The following is a 17,323-nucleotide window of genomic DNA, read 5'->3' on the forward strand; positions in this document are numbered from 1 at the left end:
ATTGGTTCGTACGCAGCCGCCCTCCCCGCCACCGCCGTAACGGGAGTCGGGCGGAGGGAGGGACGAGGGTACTTCCGGGGTTGGGCCAGCGAGAGGCCGGAAGTGGGCCAGAGCGGCGCCAAAAAAGCGGGAAGCGGCGCTCTGCGTGCCTGGGTGGGGGGAGCTCTATGGTGGCGGCGGTGGCTGGGGGTGCTGGACGGGGCGGGGAGCGGGCTTTGGGGCGGCGTGGGGATGGGAGGGGGGAGAGGATATGGGGGGTACGTGGGGTGTGCGATGGGGGCGGGGATGGATGGGGCTGGGGGTGCAGAGCAGGGTGCTGCGGAGCATTGTGGGACAAGTGGGCACCCGCAGGAGTCCTCACCTGAGCTGAGCGTGCCGTGGGTGCAGGTGGGTGGCATGGTGTGAGAGTGCAGCCTGAGCCTATTGCCTCTGCGGGGCCGCAGCCCCATGGCACTGCGGGATGCCCCTTCGGCCTGCCCAGCCCTGTGGCGGTGGCTGCGCTGCCCTTCAGCTGAGCTGCGCCTGGATCTGGTGCTGGCGTCAGGGCAGGCCTTCCGGTGAGACAGCAGGGCCTTCCTGTCAGACGGCGGGGCCGTATGAGGCCATTCGGCGTAGCCTGATGCCTGGTGCATGGCAGGTGGCGGGAGAGCAGCCCTGGTGCATGGACAGGAGTGCTGGGTGACCGCGTGTGGACGCTGCGCCAGGAGCGGGACCGCCTGTGGTACACGGTGTATGGCAAGGAGACGCCTGGCCCCGAAACTGACCGGATCCTGAGGGATTACTTCCAGCTGGACGTGGGGCTGGCGGCCCTGTACCGCACCTGGGGGGCGGCCGACCCCCTCTTCTGCCAGACAGCCACTGCCTTCCCAGGTGGGGCAGCCCCATGGGGTGATGGCAGCACCCACCTGCTGGGCCCCACTGACCCGTGGTGCCGCAGGGGTGCGGGTGTTGCGGCAGGACCCTGTGGAATGCCTGCTGTCCTTCATCTGCACCTCCAACAACCATGTGGCCCGCATCACCACCATGATCGAGCGCCTCTGCCAGGCCTTTGGCCAACAGCTCTGCTCGCTGAATGAGAAGCCTTTCCACGCCTTCCCCTCCCTGGCAGCGCTGGCAGGTTGGCAGCCATCCTTTTGTCCCCACATCTGTCCCCACGTCCCCATTCCACGGCTGTCCTCCCACAGGCCCTGAAGCGGAGGCCAAGTTGCGGACGCTGGGCTTTGGCTATCGGGCTCGCTTTGTCAGCGGCACAGCACGCGCCATCGCCGAGGGAATGGGTGCCGAGGGGCTGTGCCAGCTGCGGGCCGTGCCCTATGCTGAGGCCAGGAGGGTGCTGTGTGCCCTGCCGGGAGTGGGGGCAAAGGTGGGTGATGGCATGGGGATGGGGACAGGGTGATGGCAGGGCTGATTGTGCATCATGTGGCAGGTGGCTGACTGTGTGTGCCTGATGGCCCTGGACAAGGCAGAGGCAGTGCCAGTAGACACCCATGTGTGGAACATTGCCCGGCAGCGCTATGGGGCAGCGCTGGGTGCCCGCTCCCTGACTGCCCGTGTGCACCAGGAGATTGGTGAGGGCACAAGCTGACACCCACAGCTTGGTGGTGCAAGGGCTGAGCCCCCATTGCTGGCTCTGATCTCTCCACAGGTGACTTCTTCCGTGAACTGTGGGGGCCCTATGCGGGCTGGGCGCAGGCGGTGAGTACCAACCTCCCCCCCACACACACCCGGTTGTCCCTCCCAGTTGTGCTCACCCAGCACCTCTCATTCCCCCCCACAGGTCCTCTTCTGCGCTGACCTCCGCAAGGACCGGGACAGTCGAAGCCAGGCCAGGAGGGGCCGCAGCCAGGCAAGCCATGGGGCTGGGTGCTCCTAGGGAAGGGGGCACAGGGGGATCTGAGAGCAGAGTTTGTCTGTCTCCTGCCCACTGCGTGCTGGCCCCTGGGGGACGAGCCAAGCCAGACACTGTTTGTCTATTTCCTTTATTACAAGGAATAAAATAGAAATGTCCATTTGGAAAATTCTCTTTTAACATGCTGGGGGGCAGATGTAGGAAGGAGGGAGGAGGGAGCTGGGCTGCAGCCCCCATTGGCTGGTATGGGGGGGCTCCTGGGGGCTTCCCACGCAGACTCCACAGCCGTGGGGCTCACTCCAGGAGATGGTGAGAAGCGGGGCAGGTTGCCCTCCCTTACTACCGCTCCCCCCCCAAGCAGATGGGGAGCAGATGGGGAGGCAGCAGGACCCCCATGGACCCACCCCATACCCTGTGTTGTGCCCAGGGGATCTCAAGACCCCCTCAGTCAGGGGGCAGGCGGGGGGTTCTGTTTGCTGGCACCCGCTCACAGTCCAACCCTGCTTTGTGGGGAGGAATGTGGGGTGAGAGCCTGGCAGCATCCCTGGACCCATGAAGGTGCAGAATGGCACAGAGCGGGGATCAGGGCTCACCGCTGTTGGAGCCCCCCCCCAACCACTGGCCATGGCAGGGGCTGCTTGGTGTCATCTGCCCGGGGCCCTCCTGGCTCGTTCCCAGCTGCAGCTTCCGCATGTGTCGCACCACAGCCGTGGCGTTGAAGGCTTGCTGGCAGGCACACTGCCTTGTCACTGTGCTGCCCCCAGCACTGCCGTGGCCCACCCAAAGCCCTGTGCTCACCTTCCACTTGCTCTTAGCAAAGTTCTTCTTGATCTGCTCGCTCACTGACTGGTGGATGTTCTTGTCCAGGGCTGTGTCCCCAGCGATCCTAGAATGAAGGAATCAGTTTAGTGGGGCAACCCTTTCCCATTTATTTGCCTCCCAGGAGGAGTGCCCCCATCCCTTACCAGGGGTGCTGTAGAGCCTGCTCGCACGTGAAGCGCTTGTCAGGGTCCTTTTCCATCAGATGTCTGATGAAGTCTTTGGCTGAGAGAAGAGGGCAGCTGTGAGCCCCTACCCTATGAGGACCCTCCCCCAAAACAGCTGACCCCCAGGGTTCACCTGACTCCGAGATGTCGTCCCAGTAGGGTGAGTCGAACTCGTACTCAGCCCGCAGGATCTGCTCAAAAAGCTTGGCATCGTTCTCATCATAGAAGGGGGGGTACCCACAGAGCCTGGTAGGTGTGGAGGACAGGGTGGAGGTCACTCACAGTGTCCCCTGTGCAGCCACAGCGTGTGGAAGGGGAATACTTACAGGATGTAGGCGATGACCCCGATGGACCAGCAATCCACTGCCTTGCTGTAGGGCTTTTGTGCCAGTACCTCAGGGGCTGCAGGGACAGCACAGTGAGGGGGACCTAGTGCTGTAGCACGGGGAGAACTGCCCACAGGCCAACAGGCCCCCCAGGCTCACCCACGTAGCCGGGTGTCCCACAGGCAGTGGACATGACACTGCCACAGCCCTCGATCTTGGAAAGCCCAAAGTCGCTGATCATGATCTTGGAGTCCTCCTCCAGGCTGTAGTACAGCAGGTTCTCAGGCTGCAGGAGGGCTGATGTCAGAAAACCCCCAGTTTTGATCTCCGTGCCCCCCCCGTCCCTGCGCCGCTCACCTTCAGGTCGCGGTGCACGATGCCCATGTCGTGCAGGTAGCGCACAGCATCCAGGATCTGCCGGATCAGCGTGCTGGCATCGCGCTCGGTGTAGAAACCCTTCTCTACGATGCGGTCAAAGAGTTCCCCTCCCGACACCCTTCAAGGGCCACACAACGCTATCAGCCCTTCCTCGTAGGGGCGGTCCCTATCCAGTAGCCCCCCCAACGTGTCACTCACAGCTGCATGATGAGGTAGAGGTGGCTGCTGCTCTCGTAGATGTCGTCCAAGGCCACAATATTGGGGTGCTTGATCCTACATGGTGGGGTGAGAAGGGCTGGGATCAGCCCCCCCAGCTGACAGCAGGGCAGAGAGCAGCAGCACCACGTGCCGGGCTATTTAGGGCCGTGCTGATAACACCCGGTGCTGGGTGCTGGCAGTGGGGCCACGCTAGGGTGGGAGCATCACAGGACCCCCCTGCCCCCATCCCAGAGCAGCCCCCCTACTTGTGCAGGACGGCAATCTCATTCTCAATGCCGGCCTCCTTCCCCTCCAGCGCCTTCTTGGCGATGCACTTGATGGCCACCAGCTTCTGGGTTGCCCTCTCCTCTGCCAGCACCACCTCAGAGAAAGCCCCCCTGGAAGAGGGGGAGCAGTGTGAACCGGGGGGGCACTGCTATGCCACTATTGCTATGGTGACAAGCGGAAAGTTGGGCTATTTATAGGGGAATGGTGAGCGGGAGGGGACGGCGGGGCCGTGGGACACAGGCAGTGCCACTGCTGGGGGGCACGCGGTTCACCCCAGGGACACGTGGCTCTGTGGGGTGGCAGCGCCCAGGTGGGGCAGGTGGAGGACAGCCCGGTCCTAAGCCCTGCTGTAATTAACCCGGTAATCCGCCCTAAGAGCCTTACGGAGCTTCAGCAGCACCGGGCCCCGCCACGCGGTGCCACCGGGTCCCACCGGGACCACTGCGGCCAACGCGGTGCGGGCAGTGCCACGTCCCTGCGCGTCCCCGCGCCCCGCGTGTGCCCGATCCCCCGCGAGTCCCGACGTCCCCGGCCTATCTGTGTGCGTGCCGCCCCGCAGGGCCCCCGCCCTGGGCCAATATTTGAGCTGGCCCAGTTCCACGCAGCGCCGTTGGCCAGAAGATGCCACGGGGATGGCAGCCATCCCGCAGCCGGTGCCGCCCGTCCCGTGCCCGGTGCCACCTGCGACTCACGTGCCCAGGACCTCTCGGAAGTCGTAGATGCGGCGAATGTCCTCGGTCCTCTTCTTCCAGCCGGGCGCGGGGTGTCCCAGCGGCATGGTGGTCCTGCGGCCGCGGGCTGCGCCTTGGGGGGGACAGGGACGGGGCGTCAGCGCGGCAGCGGAATGCCGCATCCGTGGGGCCACGGGCGGGGGACGGCGAGGCGACGGGATGGGGCTGTCGGGACGTAGCCCCGGCTGACGGAGGGGACGGGTGGCGGGGACGTGGGGACGCCGTGCTGCGGGGATACCGGGCCGCCGCAGCCCCCCCGTGCCCACTCCACGCGTGACACAGCCCCGCCGCGGGCACGGCCCGCGTAGCTCTGGCAGCGGGGAGCCCCGCACATGGCACCGAGCCGCGGGGTCGCGCACCCTACGACCGCGAGTGGGCGCGGCCGTTACCCCCGCGTGGGCCCCGCCCCGCCGCGCCCCGCCCGCTCTTACCGACGGTTGCGGCGGCCCCGGCCCCGCGCGGAGCAGCGGCGACTCCTCCTGGCGCGGCACCGCCGGACAGCGCTGACGTCACGGCGGGGGGCGGGACCTGCCCGCCTCTCAGCCAATGGGGGGCGCGGGCGGCGAGTGCCCACGCGTGACCGCGGGCCGCGGAGGGGCAGTGAATGACGGGGGCGCGCGAGGGGCAGCCCGCGGGGATGGCGCACAGCGCGTGGCGGAGCGGCGACATCCCGCAGCGGGGACGGCCGCACACTGGGGTAGGATGGCCCCCCTCCCCTGCGTCCCCGCAGCCCCCAGCAGCGCACGACTCCACAGCACGCCGCCAGTGCCAATTCTCCTTTATTGCCCTCTCAGCCACAGAACCCGCGGCTACATCCCAAGCCCGCCCTGTCCCCTCCCGCCCCGTTCCTCCCCCGACACCGGTGTCCCTGGCTGTCCCCAGAGCCAGCGAGGCACGGGACAGCTCCCAGCCCAGGCCTGGCAGAGGTCCGGTGCCCAGAATAACCGCGGGAGCGGAAACCAGAGGGCGGCTATTCCCAGGAACGCTGTCACTGGGTCCCCGTGCTCCAGCTGCGGTTTGGTGGCAGTGGGCAGGAGCTGTGCCCTTGGGCGAGGAGCAGGACTCAGCCTCCCAGTGAAACGTCGCAGCGCTGGGTCACAGCACAGGACCGCGCACCCGCTGTCCCCAACCCGCAGCGATCCCAGGCAGACCACAGGCGTGCCAGGAACCTGCGGGGGACAGGGGCACCTCCTCCTCCTCACGGTGCCTCCACTCGAGTCTGTGAAATAAGGGGATGGCAGCAACGTGCAGCCCTGTCCTGAGCACCCTGCTACCCATCCAGCAGCTTGAGGATGCTCTCCCGCTCCTTCAGCGTCTTCCACGCCTGATCCTTCTCCTTCTTGGTGGGAGTGCGCTTCTTCTGCCGGGCAGCCATGATCTTGCGGAAGGCGTCCATCACCTCGTTGTCGGCCATGCGGACACGCTGCCGCAGCTCTTGCCGGTGCAGCTCCTCCTTGGCCAACCTGGGGACAGAGGACATCATTTCATGCCTCCGGCACTGCACCTGGCCCCGTGCCCTGCCCACACTCACCGCAGCAGCTCGTGCTTCTTGGCGCGGTTGTGGGCGCTGAGTGCCTTCAGCTCTGCCTGCCTCTTACGCAACTCGGCCAGGACCTCATCCTCTGAGTCCTCGGCAGGACGGTCCTCTGACTCCAGCAGGCCCTGGGCCACCAGCTCCTCCTTGATCCGCCCCTCCAGTGACTTGGTGTGGGGCACGCTGAGAGGGGCGGAGTGGATGCTTTCTGAAGCGCCCACGTTCTGCCCCAATTTGGGCAGAGGAAGCGCCAATTTGGGCAGCACCGAGCTTCGTGGCACCACAGCAGCTCACCTGAAGGGCTTGTTCTGGCTGCGGGGAGAAGTGCCAGCACCGTCGGCTCCTGAGTCCTTGCCAGCAATCTCAGGAATGGGCGAATCCTCCACAGGGGAGATGATGTTTTCCTGGCAAGCAGAGCATGTGGGAAAGGTTCACCTCGCCCTGATGCAGTGACATTGCCTCACAGGGCCATTGCACAGACCTGGCCCCCTCACCTCCACCAGGGCCTGCAGGAGACGCTGTGTCAGGGGCCCAAAGGGACACCCATCCTCAGGCTGCTCATGCTGGGCCTCTGATTTCTTCAGCAAGGCATCGACATCTGGGGGGATGCGGGAGGGAGAAAGTTGTGAGTAGCCCTGGTTCTGTGGGAACTGGATGCCAGACCCCTGATCTCACCCCACAGCTTCAGTGCAGTCCATTACTGCTAGGGAATGGGACAACACCTTTGGTGTCCAGCTCAGTCAGTGGCCCCAGAACCCCCTTCTTTTTGTCAGCTGCAGCTGCTGCCCGGGCACCATCCTTCTGCTCCTCTAGCAGGTCCTCCTGAGCCCAGCGCTGTGAGTAGTGCTTCCCCAGTGGTGGGATCTGCAGCACAGGATGGGCCAGGGGCTCAGCACGGGACTGGGGTTGCACTTAGTTGCATCACCCCAGAGGCCATATGCAATGTTCACAGAGAGGTGTGACCACTCAGCTTGCCCAAGAGCTGAGGGGTGGACAGTGCAAAGTAGGGTATGGGGTGAGGGAGCATGGGTTGGGGGCTATGCAGTTTGTCACCTTGTAGTGCTCAGCCTCATCCTCTGGTGGCTTGAGCAGCTCCTCCAGGACCCTGACCTCCTCGTTGGTGAGATCGGCGCAGTACGGCTCCACTGACGCCCAGAACCTGAGAGGCCAGAGCAGGGGAATAATGGTGAGGGGGGATGTGGGGGGCACTATGGGAGCAGCTCATGCCCTCCCGCACTGCAAGGAAGGAAACAGCCAATCCCAATGCCCCCCAACTCCCCATGCACCTGTTCGGAGCATCGTTTTTAGGAATCCGTGGCACATCAATGGGATCATCCTGGAACTCGTACTCCTGGATCTTGGGCTGCAGGTTTTTGGACTTAGGTCTACCAGGCCCAGGCCCCGTCCCGTGGCCCCCTTTGCCCTCCAGCTTCTGCTTCTTGGGCTTGCCGTGCTTGACAGAGGTGCCCACATCGTGGTCCTTGCTCAGCTTCAGGAAACGCCGGTCGCCCTTCTTGTCCTGCCAGTCCGTCAGGATCTGGAAAAGAGCAACAGTGTGTCGGGGCCCGTGTGCAGGACGGTGACAGGGACGTGGGGGTCGCGGACACGGGCAACACACCTGTGTCTCGGCCTCCAGCACACGGAGGCGGCGGCTGGCGGAGGAGAGCAGCGTCTCCAGCTCCAGCTGCAGCGTGTCCAGCTCCTCGATGCCGATGCCATCGTCCTCGGAGCGGGCCAGCACGGCCGTGTACCGCGGGCACACCTTCACGTGGTCCACCGACTTGAAGTCGTGGAACTGCAACGGGCAGTCCTTCAGCTCGCTCATGGCGGCACCGGGGGGAAACCGGAGAGCGAAGGGAGCGGGGCCCGGGGGCTCAGGGGGCGGGCCGGAGGGCTCGGCGGGCCGTGCGGCGCGGCGGGGGGCGGGCGGAGCCCAGCGGGGGGCAGGCCCGGGGCGCGGCGCCGGGGGGGGCCGAGCTCCACATACGGCCGCTCGCCAACTTCCGGCCCCCGCAGGCCGCGCGCCGCTTCGCCCCGCCCCGTGCTCCCCATTGGCTCAGCCCCGCCCGGCGCACGCCGCCCATTGGCTCGGCCGGCTCTCCTTCTTCCTTTCCTAATATGGAAGCGCTGACAGGAGCGCACCAAGACCGGCGAGATCACGGGGGGGTCTCGCGGGATTACGCTGTCGCCGCGAGGCGCCGCCTCCGCGCTCCTTGACGGGCTGCACTGCCGTGCGCCGCGTAGCGCCCAGAGCGTTCGGTGCGGCGCGGAGGGGCCTTGAGGCGGCCGAGCGGGAGCGGGGCGCGGAGCCAGAACCTCCCGCCTCCTCCCACCTGCCGGGTTGGGGATTCCCGCGCATCCCGGAAGAGAGGACCGGCCACTTCCGGTTCCGCTTCCCCGGACCGGACCGGAGCCGTCACCATGGTGGGGCGCGGGCGGGAATGGGCTGGGAATGGGCTGAGGGAAGCGGGCAGGGCTGGGCTGGGGCTGGGAGAGAAGGAGCTGGGCGGGAGTGGGGATGGGCATGGGGGTAGGGAGTAGGGATGGGGATAGGGAGTAGGGGTAGGGATGGGAGTAGGGGTAGGGATGGGAGTAGGGGTAGGGATGGGCATGGTTATGGGGATAGGGGTAGGGGTGGGGGTAGAAGTAGGGATGGGGTGGATATGGGGATGGGCCCAGGCGCTGACGCTGTGCTGTGCCCCACAGACCGCCACGCTGCGCCCATACCTGAACGCGGTGCGTGCCACGCTGCAGGCCGCCCTGTGCCTGGAGAACTTCTCCTCACAAGTAGTGGAGCGCCACAACAAACCTGAGGTGGAGGTCAGGTAGGGTTCCTGCCAGCCCCCCCAGCCGCATCCACAGACCCAGTGGTGGAGGAGTGTTCCCTGCCCCAGCTCCATGCCCCGGAGCTGCCCTGCAGTCCCCATCCTTCACCCCGTGCACTGCAGCCACTGCTGCCCGCCGGGTGCTGGGGGAGCTGCAGAGCAGGAGGGGGATCCTGATGTGGGAGTGAAGGAAACGCTCTGCATCTCCGGGATCCTTGCAGTGCTCATGCCAGCGAACTCTGAGCCATGAGTGCTTCCCTACTGATCAGTTGTGACCTTTTCTTGCTCCCACAGGAGCAGCAAGGAGCTCCTGTTGCAGCCAGTGATCATTAGCAGGAACGAGAAGGAGAAGGTGCTCATTGAGGGCTCCATCAACTCTGTGCGTGTCAGCATCGCTGTCAAACAGGTGTGGGGCCGAAGTGGCTGGGGAGGGGTGGTGGGCTGGCAGCTTGCGCTCCTGTGGGGAAGCCTAATTTCCCTTTCCTCTCTGCAGGCCGATGAGATCGAGAAGATCCTGTGCCACAAATTCATGCGCTTCATGATGATGAGGGCTGAGAACTTTTTCATCCTTCGCAGGAAGCCTGTGGAGGTGAGGGGGTGGCAGCAGAGCAGCTCCCAGCTCTGCTTCCTTGGGCCTGCACTGCAGATCTGGGCTGCGCTGTCACTGTGCTGTGCTCTCATAGCTGTCATACTGCTCCTCTCTTCCTCAGGGCTACGACATCAGCTTCCTAATCACTAACTTCCACACGGAGCAGATGTACAAGCACAAGCTTGTGGATTTCGTGATCCATTTCATGGAGGAGATCGACAAGGAGATCAGTGAGATGAAGCTCTCTGTCAATGCCAGGGCCCGCATCGTGGCAGAGGAATTTCTCAAGAACGTAAGGCTCTGTGAATGTTCCTTCTCTTAGCAGTGGAGCACGGCCCTCAGAGACAGAAGCCTCCCCCACATGGCTGGGGGGTGGCAGAGCTTTGGTGCAGTTTGTACCCATCCTGGGACATGTGGGGGAGTGCCTGTAAGCATTTTCCACTGGTGTTGAGACCCTTCAAGTGGGCTGAGGGTGGGCAGAGCCGGGAGATGTAGCGTGGGACGTTCCAGTGCTGATGGGCACCTGCCCTCTGTCTTGCCTTGCAGTTCTAGGCCGTGCCGTGACTCCGTGGCTTCCCGGTGCCTGTGCAGAGCCGCATGCCGGGGCTCTCCTGCTCTGGAGAAGGAAAGCTGGGCCCCTGGCTGCAAACCCGTCTCCTCGCTGGCCGGGGCGGGGGCGGACCGGGCTTGTGCGCACGCGGGGCCAGGCGGCCCCCCTCCCTGTCCTGTCGCATTGTGTTTTATAAAGAGTTACTTGCTGTACGCCCCGGCTCCCTGCTGTATTGCTGGGGGAGGGAAGGGGAGGGAATGCCGGGGGGCGGGGATTTAGGGCAGAAGGGGGCGGGGCCCGGAGCGGCACCACGGCAACAGTAAACAGTGGGGGCAGCCCCGCCGGTGCTGGAAGGAGTGGGTGTGGGCCGGGTGGGTGCTGGGCAGGATGGAGCACAGAGCGGCCTGCGGGAAGCGATTGGGGGTGGCGCAGGTTCAGGTGATGGGGGAGTAGCTGGTGTGGGACCACAGGAGAGGATGTAGGGCTTAGGGCTGCTGGAAGCCCCCTGCATCCCCGTTGGGTGAGGACACAGTGCAGGAGGATCCCCTGCGCTGCACGGAGAGAGGCAGAGTTGCTAGCAGCCTCCCTCACCCCCAGGTTGCCCCATACTCACCCACTCGAGAGCAGGACCGTGGGCACACACAGCCTGGTGAGGGGAGTTCCTGGGGGGAACGCTGCGAGGCTGTGGTGCTGGCATGAAGATTGACAAGGTGGCAAATGCTGCGGCAGGGGCACCTGGCAAGGTGCAGAGAGTGCGGGCAGGTGGGTGCCTGCTCCCTGCCCTTCAGGAACAAGGAACATGAGGGTGTATGCTGTCTGAAAGGAGCTCATCTGAGGCTGTCCCACGGGCCTCTGGACTCTTGCAGACTGCAGCCGCCCCTGGCTCTGCCCCAGGCAGCTGAAGCTGGCCAAGCTGCAGGTGGAGAGGGCTATCAAGGTGAGGGCCTGCTCCTTCTCCAGAGCGTCACCCATTTTCAACTGGCACAAAGGCTGAGCTCCCCAGGGTGGGCAGCTTAGCCACGGCATCTCCCCACCCAGGAGAAGAAGATCTTCACGGTGCAGGGCCGCTACCCTGTGATCCGCCACCTGCTGCGCGCACGGGGCTGGGTGGAGAGAAAAGCACACCGCAGGGTGCAGCAGCAAGAGGCAGATGGCGGCAATGCCGAGCTCAGCACAGAACAGCGTGGGGTGCAGCCATCCCTGGAGTCCCCGTGCTCCATGTGGCTGCCCAACGAGGAGGAGGAGGAAGAGGAGGAGGAGGAGGAAGAGCAGACGGACAAAGACAACCCTGATGGCATCCATGAGCTCATGGTAGCAAGGAAGGCTGCAGACCCCAACATGATGCAGGGGGATCCCTCAGTGGGGTAGGGGTGACGATGTGGGGTGGGGTCCCACCTCACTCAGGCCCTTGCCCCCCCAGTCCCGCCTGGTGCAGGACCAGGTGCCTTACTTCATCTGGAGCAGCCGCTGCAGTGCTGCAGAGAGAGGCATCCTGCGGCCGGACCAGGTGGTGAACCACTATGCCCGAGGGGGCTGCCTTACCACCAAGGTGGGGGCACAGGGACCTTCCCTGGGGGGGCACAGGGTGCACGCCAGGGCTGCCATCCTTCTCCACACAGGAGGGGCTGTGCCTCACCCTGCGCAACCTGCCCTGGTTCGACCAAGCCGACCCCGATACCTTCTTCCCTCGCTGCTACCGGCTGGGTGCTGCGGACGAGCGCCAGGCCTTCATTGGTGAGCTTGGGGCCGATGTGGGATGGGCTCACAGTTCTTACATCCCTAGCGTGGCTTTGGGCTGGGCAATGCCTCTTCTCTTACTGCAGAGGATTTCCGCCTCACTGCTGCACGCTGCCTGCTCAAAGCGGCCCTGGGAAGGGCTGAGGGTGAGCATATAGCACTGGAGCCATCCCCAAAACCCAGTGATGCTCCAGGTGAGGTGCTGAGCCCCCACCCCAGGCATGGCGCAGTGCTCCATCCCTCACTCTGTGCTACCCTCCTAGCAGAGGGGCCGGCCCCGCCATTGCCCCCACAGCTGATGGAGGAGGCGCTGCGGGTGTGCAGGGGGCACCTGGACAGCATGGCCCACCAGGACATCGACGGGGACACACAGCCCCACAGCCCCAACTGGGACAGCTTCCTGCAGGGCTACTACCGCGTGGTGCAGTGAGTGCCGGCAGAGGGGTGGGGAAGGGTGGAAAGGCAGTGGCTGAGCCACCCCATATCTCAGCGAGGGGGCCGTGCTGCAGCTGAGCACGGCACAGCAGGAACAGGGCCGCAGCCTGCTACAGGGCCTGGCGAAGCAGCTGCCCCAACTGCACATGGAGGGCGAGCGCAACGTCTGGATCCTCAAACCCGGGGCTGCGTCCCGGGGCAGAGGTAGGACCAGGGGTGGTCCGGGGGTCCCCACGCGCCACGGGGTCCCTACGGTGCTGCCACATCCGCAGGCATCGTGTGCATGGCACGGCTGGACCAGTTGCTGCAGCTGGCGGGCAGCATGGGGCGGGAGGGCCGCTGGGTGGTGCAGAAATACGTGGAGCGGCCGCTGCTCATCTTCGGCACCAAGTTCGACGTGCGGCAGTGGTTCCTGGTGACCGACTGGAACCCGCTGACCATCTGGTTCTACCGCGAGTGCTACCTGCGCTTCTGCTCACAGCCATTCTCCCTGCACTGCTTGGATGCGTGAGTGCAGTTCTGTGCTCTGTATGTCCCTCCCTCCCCCTGCTCTCTCACAGACGTCAATTCCCACCCCGGCCCATCACCGTGCCCATAGCCACGTCCCTCAGTGCCACACATAAGCAATCCTTGATCACCTCCAAGGATGACGACCCACTGCTTCCTGGGCAGCCTGTACCAATGCCTCACTGCTCATTCTGCCACAGAATTTTTCCTAATACCCAACTGAAGGCTGCTTCCTCTCCCCCCTCAGGGCCGTCCACCTCTGCAACCAAGCAGTGCAGCGGCACTGCCGCCCAGGGCTGTCCCGACACCCGCAGCTGCCAGCAGACAACACGTGGTCGTGCCGCCAGCTGCAGGCGTACCTGGCGCAGCGGGGCCAAGCCGGTGCCTGGGCCGAGGTGATGGTGCCGGGTATGAAGGCGGCGGTGGTGCGGGCGGTGCGGTGCTCGCAGGGTTTGGTGCGGGGCCGTAAGGGCAGCTTTGAACTCTATGGGGCTGATTTCATTTTCGGCGAGGATTTCCGACCCTGGCTGCTGGAGATCAACGCCAGCCCCACCATGGAGGCCAGCACGGCGGTGACGAGCCGGCTGTGTGCCGGGGTGCAGCGTGACACACTGAGAGTTGTCATCGACCGCCGGGACGACCCCGAGTGCCCCACAGGAGCCTTTGAGCTCATCTACAAGCAGGTGGGGCGGGGAGCTGAGGGGGGAGAGGGGGTTGTGGGGAAGATGGCACAGCCCTGTGCTCCCCACATCCCCCCCCCTACAGGCAGCCGTGCCCACCGTGCACTACGTGGGGCTGAAGCTGGAGGTGGAAGGCAGCTCCCTGCGCAGACCACGCCGCCCTCGCTGCTCCCTGGCTGCAGCAGAGGACAGGCCTCCCCCGTATGCTGCGGAGATGCGGCCAAGGCAGCCCCCAGGGAGTCTGCCCCGACTCAGAGGGCTGAGGATCCATTCCCATGTGCCCATCACACCCCACCAGGGAGCTCTCCCCCACTTCAGCCCCCTGCCCCTGTTGCAGAGCACTCGGCCCCATGGCGCGGAGGAGGGACGGAGGGCTCAGAGGGGAGCAAAGAGGAGTGGTGATGGCCCAGTATGCCCCCACCCCTTTTGGCAGAAATAAATCTGTGAGTGGCAGTGAGCTGTGAGCCTTCACACTGGGAAAGCTTTGGGAGGGACATGTTGTCAGCCCCCCCCCCCCCGCCTGAAATGACAGGGCTGTGGGCAGGAGCTGGGGCCACCAGAGACTCCCCCAACATCCGCTCCAGATGGGAACTGGGTCGCGGGGTAGGAGAAGGCTGTGGTTACCAGTGCTGACTCAACCCCCGGGGAGATTACACAGGAAAGATGGGGGGAGCGCAAATGGGATAGATAAATGTTGTTTGTTGTCATGCCGAGATTTAATGGGGAGGGAGAGGCGGGGAGGGCAGCCCCAGCAGGCGTAGGGTGCACAGGAAGTGGGGAGGAGGGGGAGCACTCAGCACTTTGTGGGGCAGCACCAGCTGCTGCAGATGGAGGTGCAGGGGCAGGCGGTGATGTGGGGACAGCTGCAGCCGGGACATCAGCTCTGCATCCAGCACCTGTGGGGGATAATTTTTTTTAGGAAAGCGCAGCATAGGGTAGCAGTTCCCTTCCATCGCGCTGCTTACCTGTGTGCGGGATGTGGGGGCCTCCTGGGGGGGCAGCAGGAAAGGCTCCCCCAGCACTGTGCCCACACGGGATGCGTACTTGTGGTCACCCAGTGCCGGGCACAGCAGCAGCGTCAGGTGCACCTGGAGCTGCTCGGGGAAAGCTGCAGGGAGGGAAGGACGTGGGGTTGGTGGCACTGTGGGGTGGTGGTACCAGGGCAGTGCAGGGGGGGCACTCACCTGTACGAGGCTGCAACTGGAGCAAAGCGCAGCCCCCTGCTGCTCCCAGCAGGCGGTAGCGGGTCAGGGTGCTCTTCACCTCTCTGCGGGTCACGCTGCGGTGTCCTGGAGGTGGCACTGCCACCACCTGGGGGGGGATGCACAGCTTCAGCACCACCCTCTACCCCCCACTCCTCCCAGATTCCCCCACGTGCCCCTTACCACAGCTGTGTCCCCTTTCTGCTGCCAGCACAGCCCCACACGGATCTCACCCTCTGCCTCTGCTGGGACCCCCACAGTGACAGCGCTGAAGGGACACAATAAGAGGGAAGAGCCTCACACTTTTGGAGAGGGAGATTCATGGGGGGACACTCACCTGTAGGTGACTGGGAACTGCCCCCTGCGTCGGGCAGCAGTGAAGGAGTGCTGCAGCTGCTCAGTGACACGGTGGCAGGTGGACAGCAGCACAAGGCCGGAACATTCCCTATTGGACACGGTATCAATGAGCCCCCCTGGGACCTCCCCATTCCAAGTCCCAGACCCATCCCAATACCTGGCAGGTGCTTTCACCACATGCAGCTCTGCAGGCAGCCCCAGGCGTCGGCGTAGTGCAGGCAGCAGCGCGGTCAGGCTCAGCTCCCCAGGGTGCCCTGGAGGTATGGGGGTCAGCACCAGATGTGCCTCCTCTTGGAGAAATCAGCCCCCCCAGCACTCACCCAGCACAGGCAGATCAGTGGGCTTGTTTAGAGCCAGCAGGGCTCCTGTGGGGTGACAGAAGGGTCAGACCCCACTCTTGATCACCCAACACCCACCCGTGTCCAGCCTCCCTCTCCTCCCTTACCTTCCCGATATACAACTGAGGCCTCCAGTAGCCCCAGCACGGCCTCAGGGCCCAGTGGTCGCCCCTTCCTGCGGGGAGAATGAGATGGGGCACACGTGAGACTCCCCTGCCTCCTCCCACGCTCCATGTCCCCACGCGTGTGCAACTCCACGTGTCCCCCATGCCTCCGAACCTGTTCCCAAGCAGCCCACGACTCCCGTGCACCTACATCAGCGCACCCACTCGTGTCACACCGTGTCATCTCCGCAGCCCCGTGCACACACAGCAGTGCACACACACAGCAGTGCACACACACAGCAGTGCACACACAGCAGCACTCCACGCTCGCCCTCCCCCCCCCAGCTCACCTCGCGGAGCGCGCCCCCTGCCCCACGCGCGCCGCCACGCGCGCGGCACCGCCGCAACTCGCCATGGCCGCACTGCGCCTGCGCGGCGGGCGGACCGCAGGGCGTAGCGTCCCGCTTTGACCATAGAGCTGGGCCTCCGGGCGTATAGACCGGCCGCCCTCCTGAGGCCGTTTGGGCTTGAAGCGGCGGTCACAGAGAACCGGAAGTGCGGGTAGAGCGTCTCAGCCCGGTGAGCAGGTGGGGTGCGGCGGGGCGCGGTGCCCGCGGCGAGGTGCGGAGGGCGGGCCCGGGGACCGTGGCAGGCCGGGGGGTACCGCGCCCTGCGGTGTCCCTGCGGCTGTCGTGGGTGGGTGGTCACGGGAAGGTGGGATGGAGGCCATAGGGGTCCTCCCTGGGGTCTCCTCACTCTGTGTCCCTGCAGGCAGCTATGGCGTCTCGAGGTGGGCCCCGTGCTGCCGGCACTGATGGCAGCGACTACCGGCACCGGGAGCGCGTGGCTTCGCACTACCAGATGAGGTAGGTGTCACGGAGCCTCTGCTCCCCAAACTGCGGGGCTGTGCCCTCATCGGGGCCCTGACAGGGTGATGCCCCTCCAGGCCACGTGCCCATCACGTCCTTGACAAATCCGTGTCGATGCTGGGCCGTGATGGGGCTGTGACCCCACCAGGCTGTGACAGAGCCGTGTCCCAGCTGTGCTGTGACCGTGCTGTGTCCCCACAGCGTGGCCCTGAAGTCAGAGATCAAGAAACTGACCTACGTGCACGTGGGGCTGTGGCTGCTGCTGCTGGCACAGATGTGTGTGGGGCACCTCAAGCTGCTGCCCCACGATCGTGTGGCCATGCCCTACCAGTGGGAGTACCCCTACCTGCTCAGCATCCTGCCCTCACTGCTGGGCCTGCTCTCCTTCCCCCGCAACAACATCAGCTACCTGGTGCTGTCCATGATCAGTGCCGGGCTCTTCTCTGTGGCGCCGCTCATCTACGGGGCCATGGAGATGTTCCCTATGGCTCAGCAGCTCTATCGGCACGGCAAGGCGTACCGCTTCATCTTCGGCTTCTCTGCCGTCTCCGTCATGTACCTGGTGGTGGTGGTGGCCGCCCAGGTGCACGGCTGGCAGCTCTACTACAGCAAGAAGCTTCTGGACTCGTGGTTCACCAGCACGCAGGAGAAGAAGAAGAAATGAGGGGGGTTGGGTAGAGGCTCTGTGTGCCACGCGTGGAGCGTTTGGGGGCTGCTGGTGGTGCTGCAGGGCGGCTGCTGCGGGTACGGAGGTCTTCGGGGCTGAGCCCGGTGCTGGGACTGCGATCGCGTGTCACCGTACGGAAATAAAGCCCCTCCCGTGCTTTCCCACTCGTGTCT

General features: G+C 64.9%; 8 protein-coding genes across 16 annotated transcripts; 5 read left to right on the forward strand and 3 right to left on the reverse strand.

Annotated features, from left to right (window-relative positions):
* The first annotated feature begins 84 nt into the window (after window positions 1-84).
* OGG1 (8-oxoguanine DNA glycosylase) lies at window positions 85-2,012 on the forward strand. 6 transcript variants are annotated; one of them, XM_052679082.1, is made up of 7 exons: window positions 85-153; window positions 388-557; window positions 638-870; window positions 938-1,117; window positions 1,185-1,363; window positions 1,427-1,568; window positions 1,646-2,012. In XM_052679082.1, exons 2-7 carry the CDS (start codon window positions 448-450, stop codon window positions 1,792-1,794), a joined length of 993 nt encoding a protein of 330 aa, XP_052535042.1. In that variant the 5' UTR covers window positions 85-153; window positions 388-447; the 3' UTR covers window positions 1,795-2,012. The 6 variants fall into 6 exon arrangements, with proteins under 6 accessions (XP_052535042.1, XP_052535043.1, XP_052535046.1 ...); XM_052679083.1 differs by having other exon boundaries at window positions 89-153; window positions 352-557; XM_052679084.1 differs by lacking the exon at window positions 85-153 and having other exon boundaries at window positions 289-557; window positions 1,646-1,695; window positions 1,778-2,012.
* Window positions 1,968-5,258, reverse strand: CAMK1 (calcium/calmodulin dependent protein kinase I). The gene is made up of 12 exons (XM_052679081.1): window positions 5,188-5,258; window positions 4,718-4,829; window positions 4,004-4,135; window positions 3,738-3,812; window positions 3,519-3,657; window positions 3,321-3,447; window positions 3,162-3,237; window positions 2,969-3,081; window positions 2,815-2,893; window positions 2,648-2,735; window positions 2,443-2,575; window positions 1,968-2,349 (listed from the first exon to the last, which is right to left on the reverse strand). The coding sequence occupies exons 2-12, from the start codon at window positions 4,801-4,803 to the stop codon at window positions 2,294-2,296; spliced, it is 1,104 nt and encodes a 367-aa protein (XP_052535041.1). The 5' UTR covers window positions 4,804-4,829; window positions 5,188-5,258; the 3' UTR covers window positions 1,968-2,293.
* Window positions 5,259-5,598: 340 nt separating this feature from the next.
* TADA3 (transcriptional adaptor 3) lies at window positions 5,599-8,207 on the reverse strand. The gene is made up of 8 exons (XM_052679079.1): window positions 7,909-8,207; window positions 7,577-7,827; window positions 7,344-7,449; window positions 7,013-7,154; window positions 6,785-6,888; window positions 6,585-6,694; window positions 6,288-6,473; window positions 5,599-6,219 (listed from the first exon to the last, which is right to left on the reverse strand). The coding sequence occupies exons 1-8, from the start codon at window positions 8,113-8,115 to the stop codon at window positions 6,027-6,029; spliced, it is 1,299 nt and encodes a 432-aa protein (XP_052535039.1). The 5' UTR covers window positions 8,116-8,207; the 3' UTR covers window positions 5,599-6,026.
* Window positions 8,208-8,526: 319 nt separating this feature from the next.
* LOC128078644 (tubulin monoglycylase TTLL3-like) lies at window positions 8,527-14,058 on the forward strand. The gene is made up of 16 exons (XM_052679032.1): window positions 8,527-8,714; window positions 8,997-9,115; window positions 9,410-9,521; window positions 9,609-9,704; window positions 9,826-9,996; window positions 10,956-11,016; window positions 11,121-11,191; window positions 11,293-11,565; window positions 11,675-11,803; window positions 11,874-11,988; window positions 12,078-12,185; window positions 12,255-12,417; window positions 12,482-12,630; window positions 12,699-12,933; window positions 13,181-13,616; window positions 13,699-14,058. Exons 1-16 carry the CDS (start codon window positions 8,712-8,714, stop codon window positions 14,050-14,052), a joined length of 2,595 nt encoding a protein of 864 aa, XP_052534992.1. The 5' UTR covers window positions 8,527-8,711; the 3' UTR covers window positions 14,053-14,058.
* Window positions 10,569-11,694, forward strand: LOC128078672 (tubulin monoglycylase TTLL3-like). Its single transcript, XM_052679096.1, has 3 exons — window positions 10,569-11,016; window positions 11,121-11,191; window positions 11,293-11,694. Exons 1-3 carry the CDS (start codon window positions 10,950-10,952, stop codon window positions 11,620-11,622), a joined length of 468 nt encoding a protein of 155 aa, XP_052535056.1. The 5' UTR covers window positions 10,569-10,949; the 3' UTR covers window positions 11,623-11,694.
* Window positions 11,680-12,475, forward strand: LOC128078670 (tubulin tyrosine ligase 3-like). Its single transcript, XM_052679091.1, has 2 exons — window positions 11,680-11,988; window positions 12,078-12,475. Exons 1-2 carry the CDS (start codon window positions 11,775-11,777, stop codon window positions 12,419-12,421), a joined length of 558 nt encoding a protein of 185 aa, XP_052535051.1. The 5' UTR covers window positions 11,680-11,774; the 3' UTR covers window positions 12,422-12,475.
* Window positions 14,059-14,307: 249 nt separating the features above from the next.
* On the reverse strand, window positions 14,308-16,065 carry RPUSD3 (RNA pseudouridine synthase D3). 2 transcript variants are annotated; one of them, XM_052679088.1, is made up of 9 exons: window positions 15,965-16,065; window positions 15,618-15,685; window positions 15,493-15,537; window positions 15,330-15,426; window positions 15,153-15,260; window positions 14,999-15,083; window positions 14,798-14,924; window positions 14,579-14,721; window positions 14,308-14,509 (listed from the first exon to the last, which is right to left on the reverse strand). In XM_052679088.1, exons 1-9 carry the CDS (start codon window positions 16,027-16,029, stop codon window positions 14,330-14,332), a joined length of 918 nt encoding a protein of 305 aa, XP_052535048.1. In that variant the 5' UTR covers window positions 16,030-16,065; the 3' UTR covers window positions 14,308-14,329. The 2 variants fall into 2 exon arrangements, with proteins under 2 accessions (XP_052535048.1, XP_052535049.1); XM_052679089.1 differs by lacking the exon at window positions 15,965-16,065 and adding an exon at window positions 15,826-15,911.
* On the forward strand, window positions 16,066-17,314 carry JAGN1 (jagunal homolog 1). Of its 3 annotated transcripts, none has more exons than XM_052679094.1 (3): window positions 16,066-16,193; window positions 16,386-16,480; window positions 16,685-17,314. In XM_052679094.1, the coding sequence occupies exons 2-3, from the start codon at window positions 16,392-16,394 to the stop codon at window positions 17,145-17,147; spliced, it is 552 nt and encodes a 183-aa protein (XP_052535054.1). In that variant the 5' UTR covers window positions 16,066-16,193; window positions 16,386-16,391; the 3' UTR covers window positions 17,148-17,314. The 3 variants fall into 3 exon arrangements, with proteins under 3 accessions (XP_052535054.1, XP_052535052.1, XP_052535055.1); XM_052679092.1 differs by having other exon boundaries at window positions 16,078-16,201; XM_052679095.1 differs by lacking the exon at window positions 16,066-16,193 and adding an exon at window positions 16,212-16,235.
* Window positions 17,315-17,323: the final 9 nt, after the last annotated feature.

Source organism: Tympanuchus pallidicinctus, unplaced genomic scaffold (assembly GCF_026119805.1).
Source record: "Tympanuchus pallidicinctus isolate F22 unplaced genomic scaffold, pur_lepc_1.0 scaffold17, whole genome shotgun sequence".
Lineage (NCBI taxonomy): Eukaryota > Metazoa > Chordata > Aves > Galliformes > Phasianidae > Tympanuchus > Tympanuchus pallidicinctus.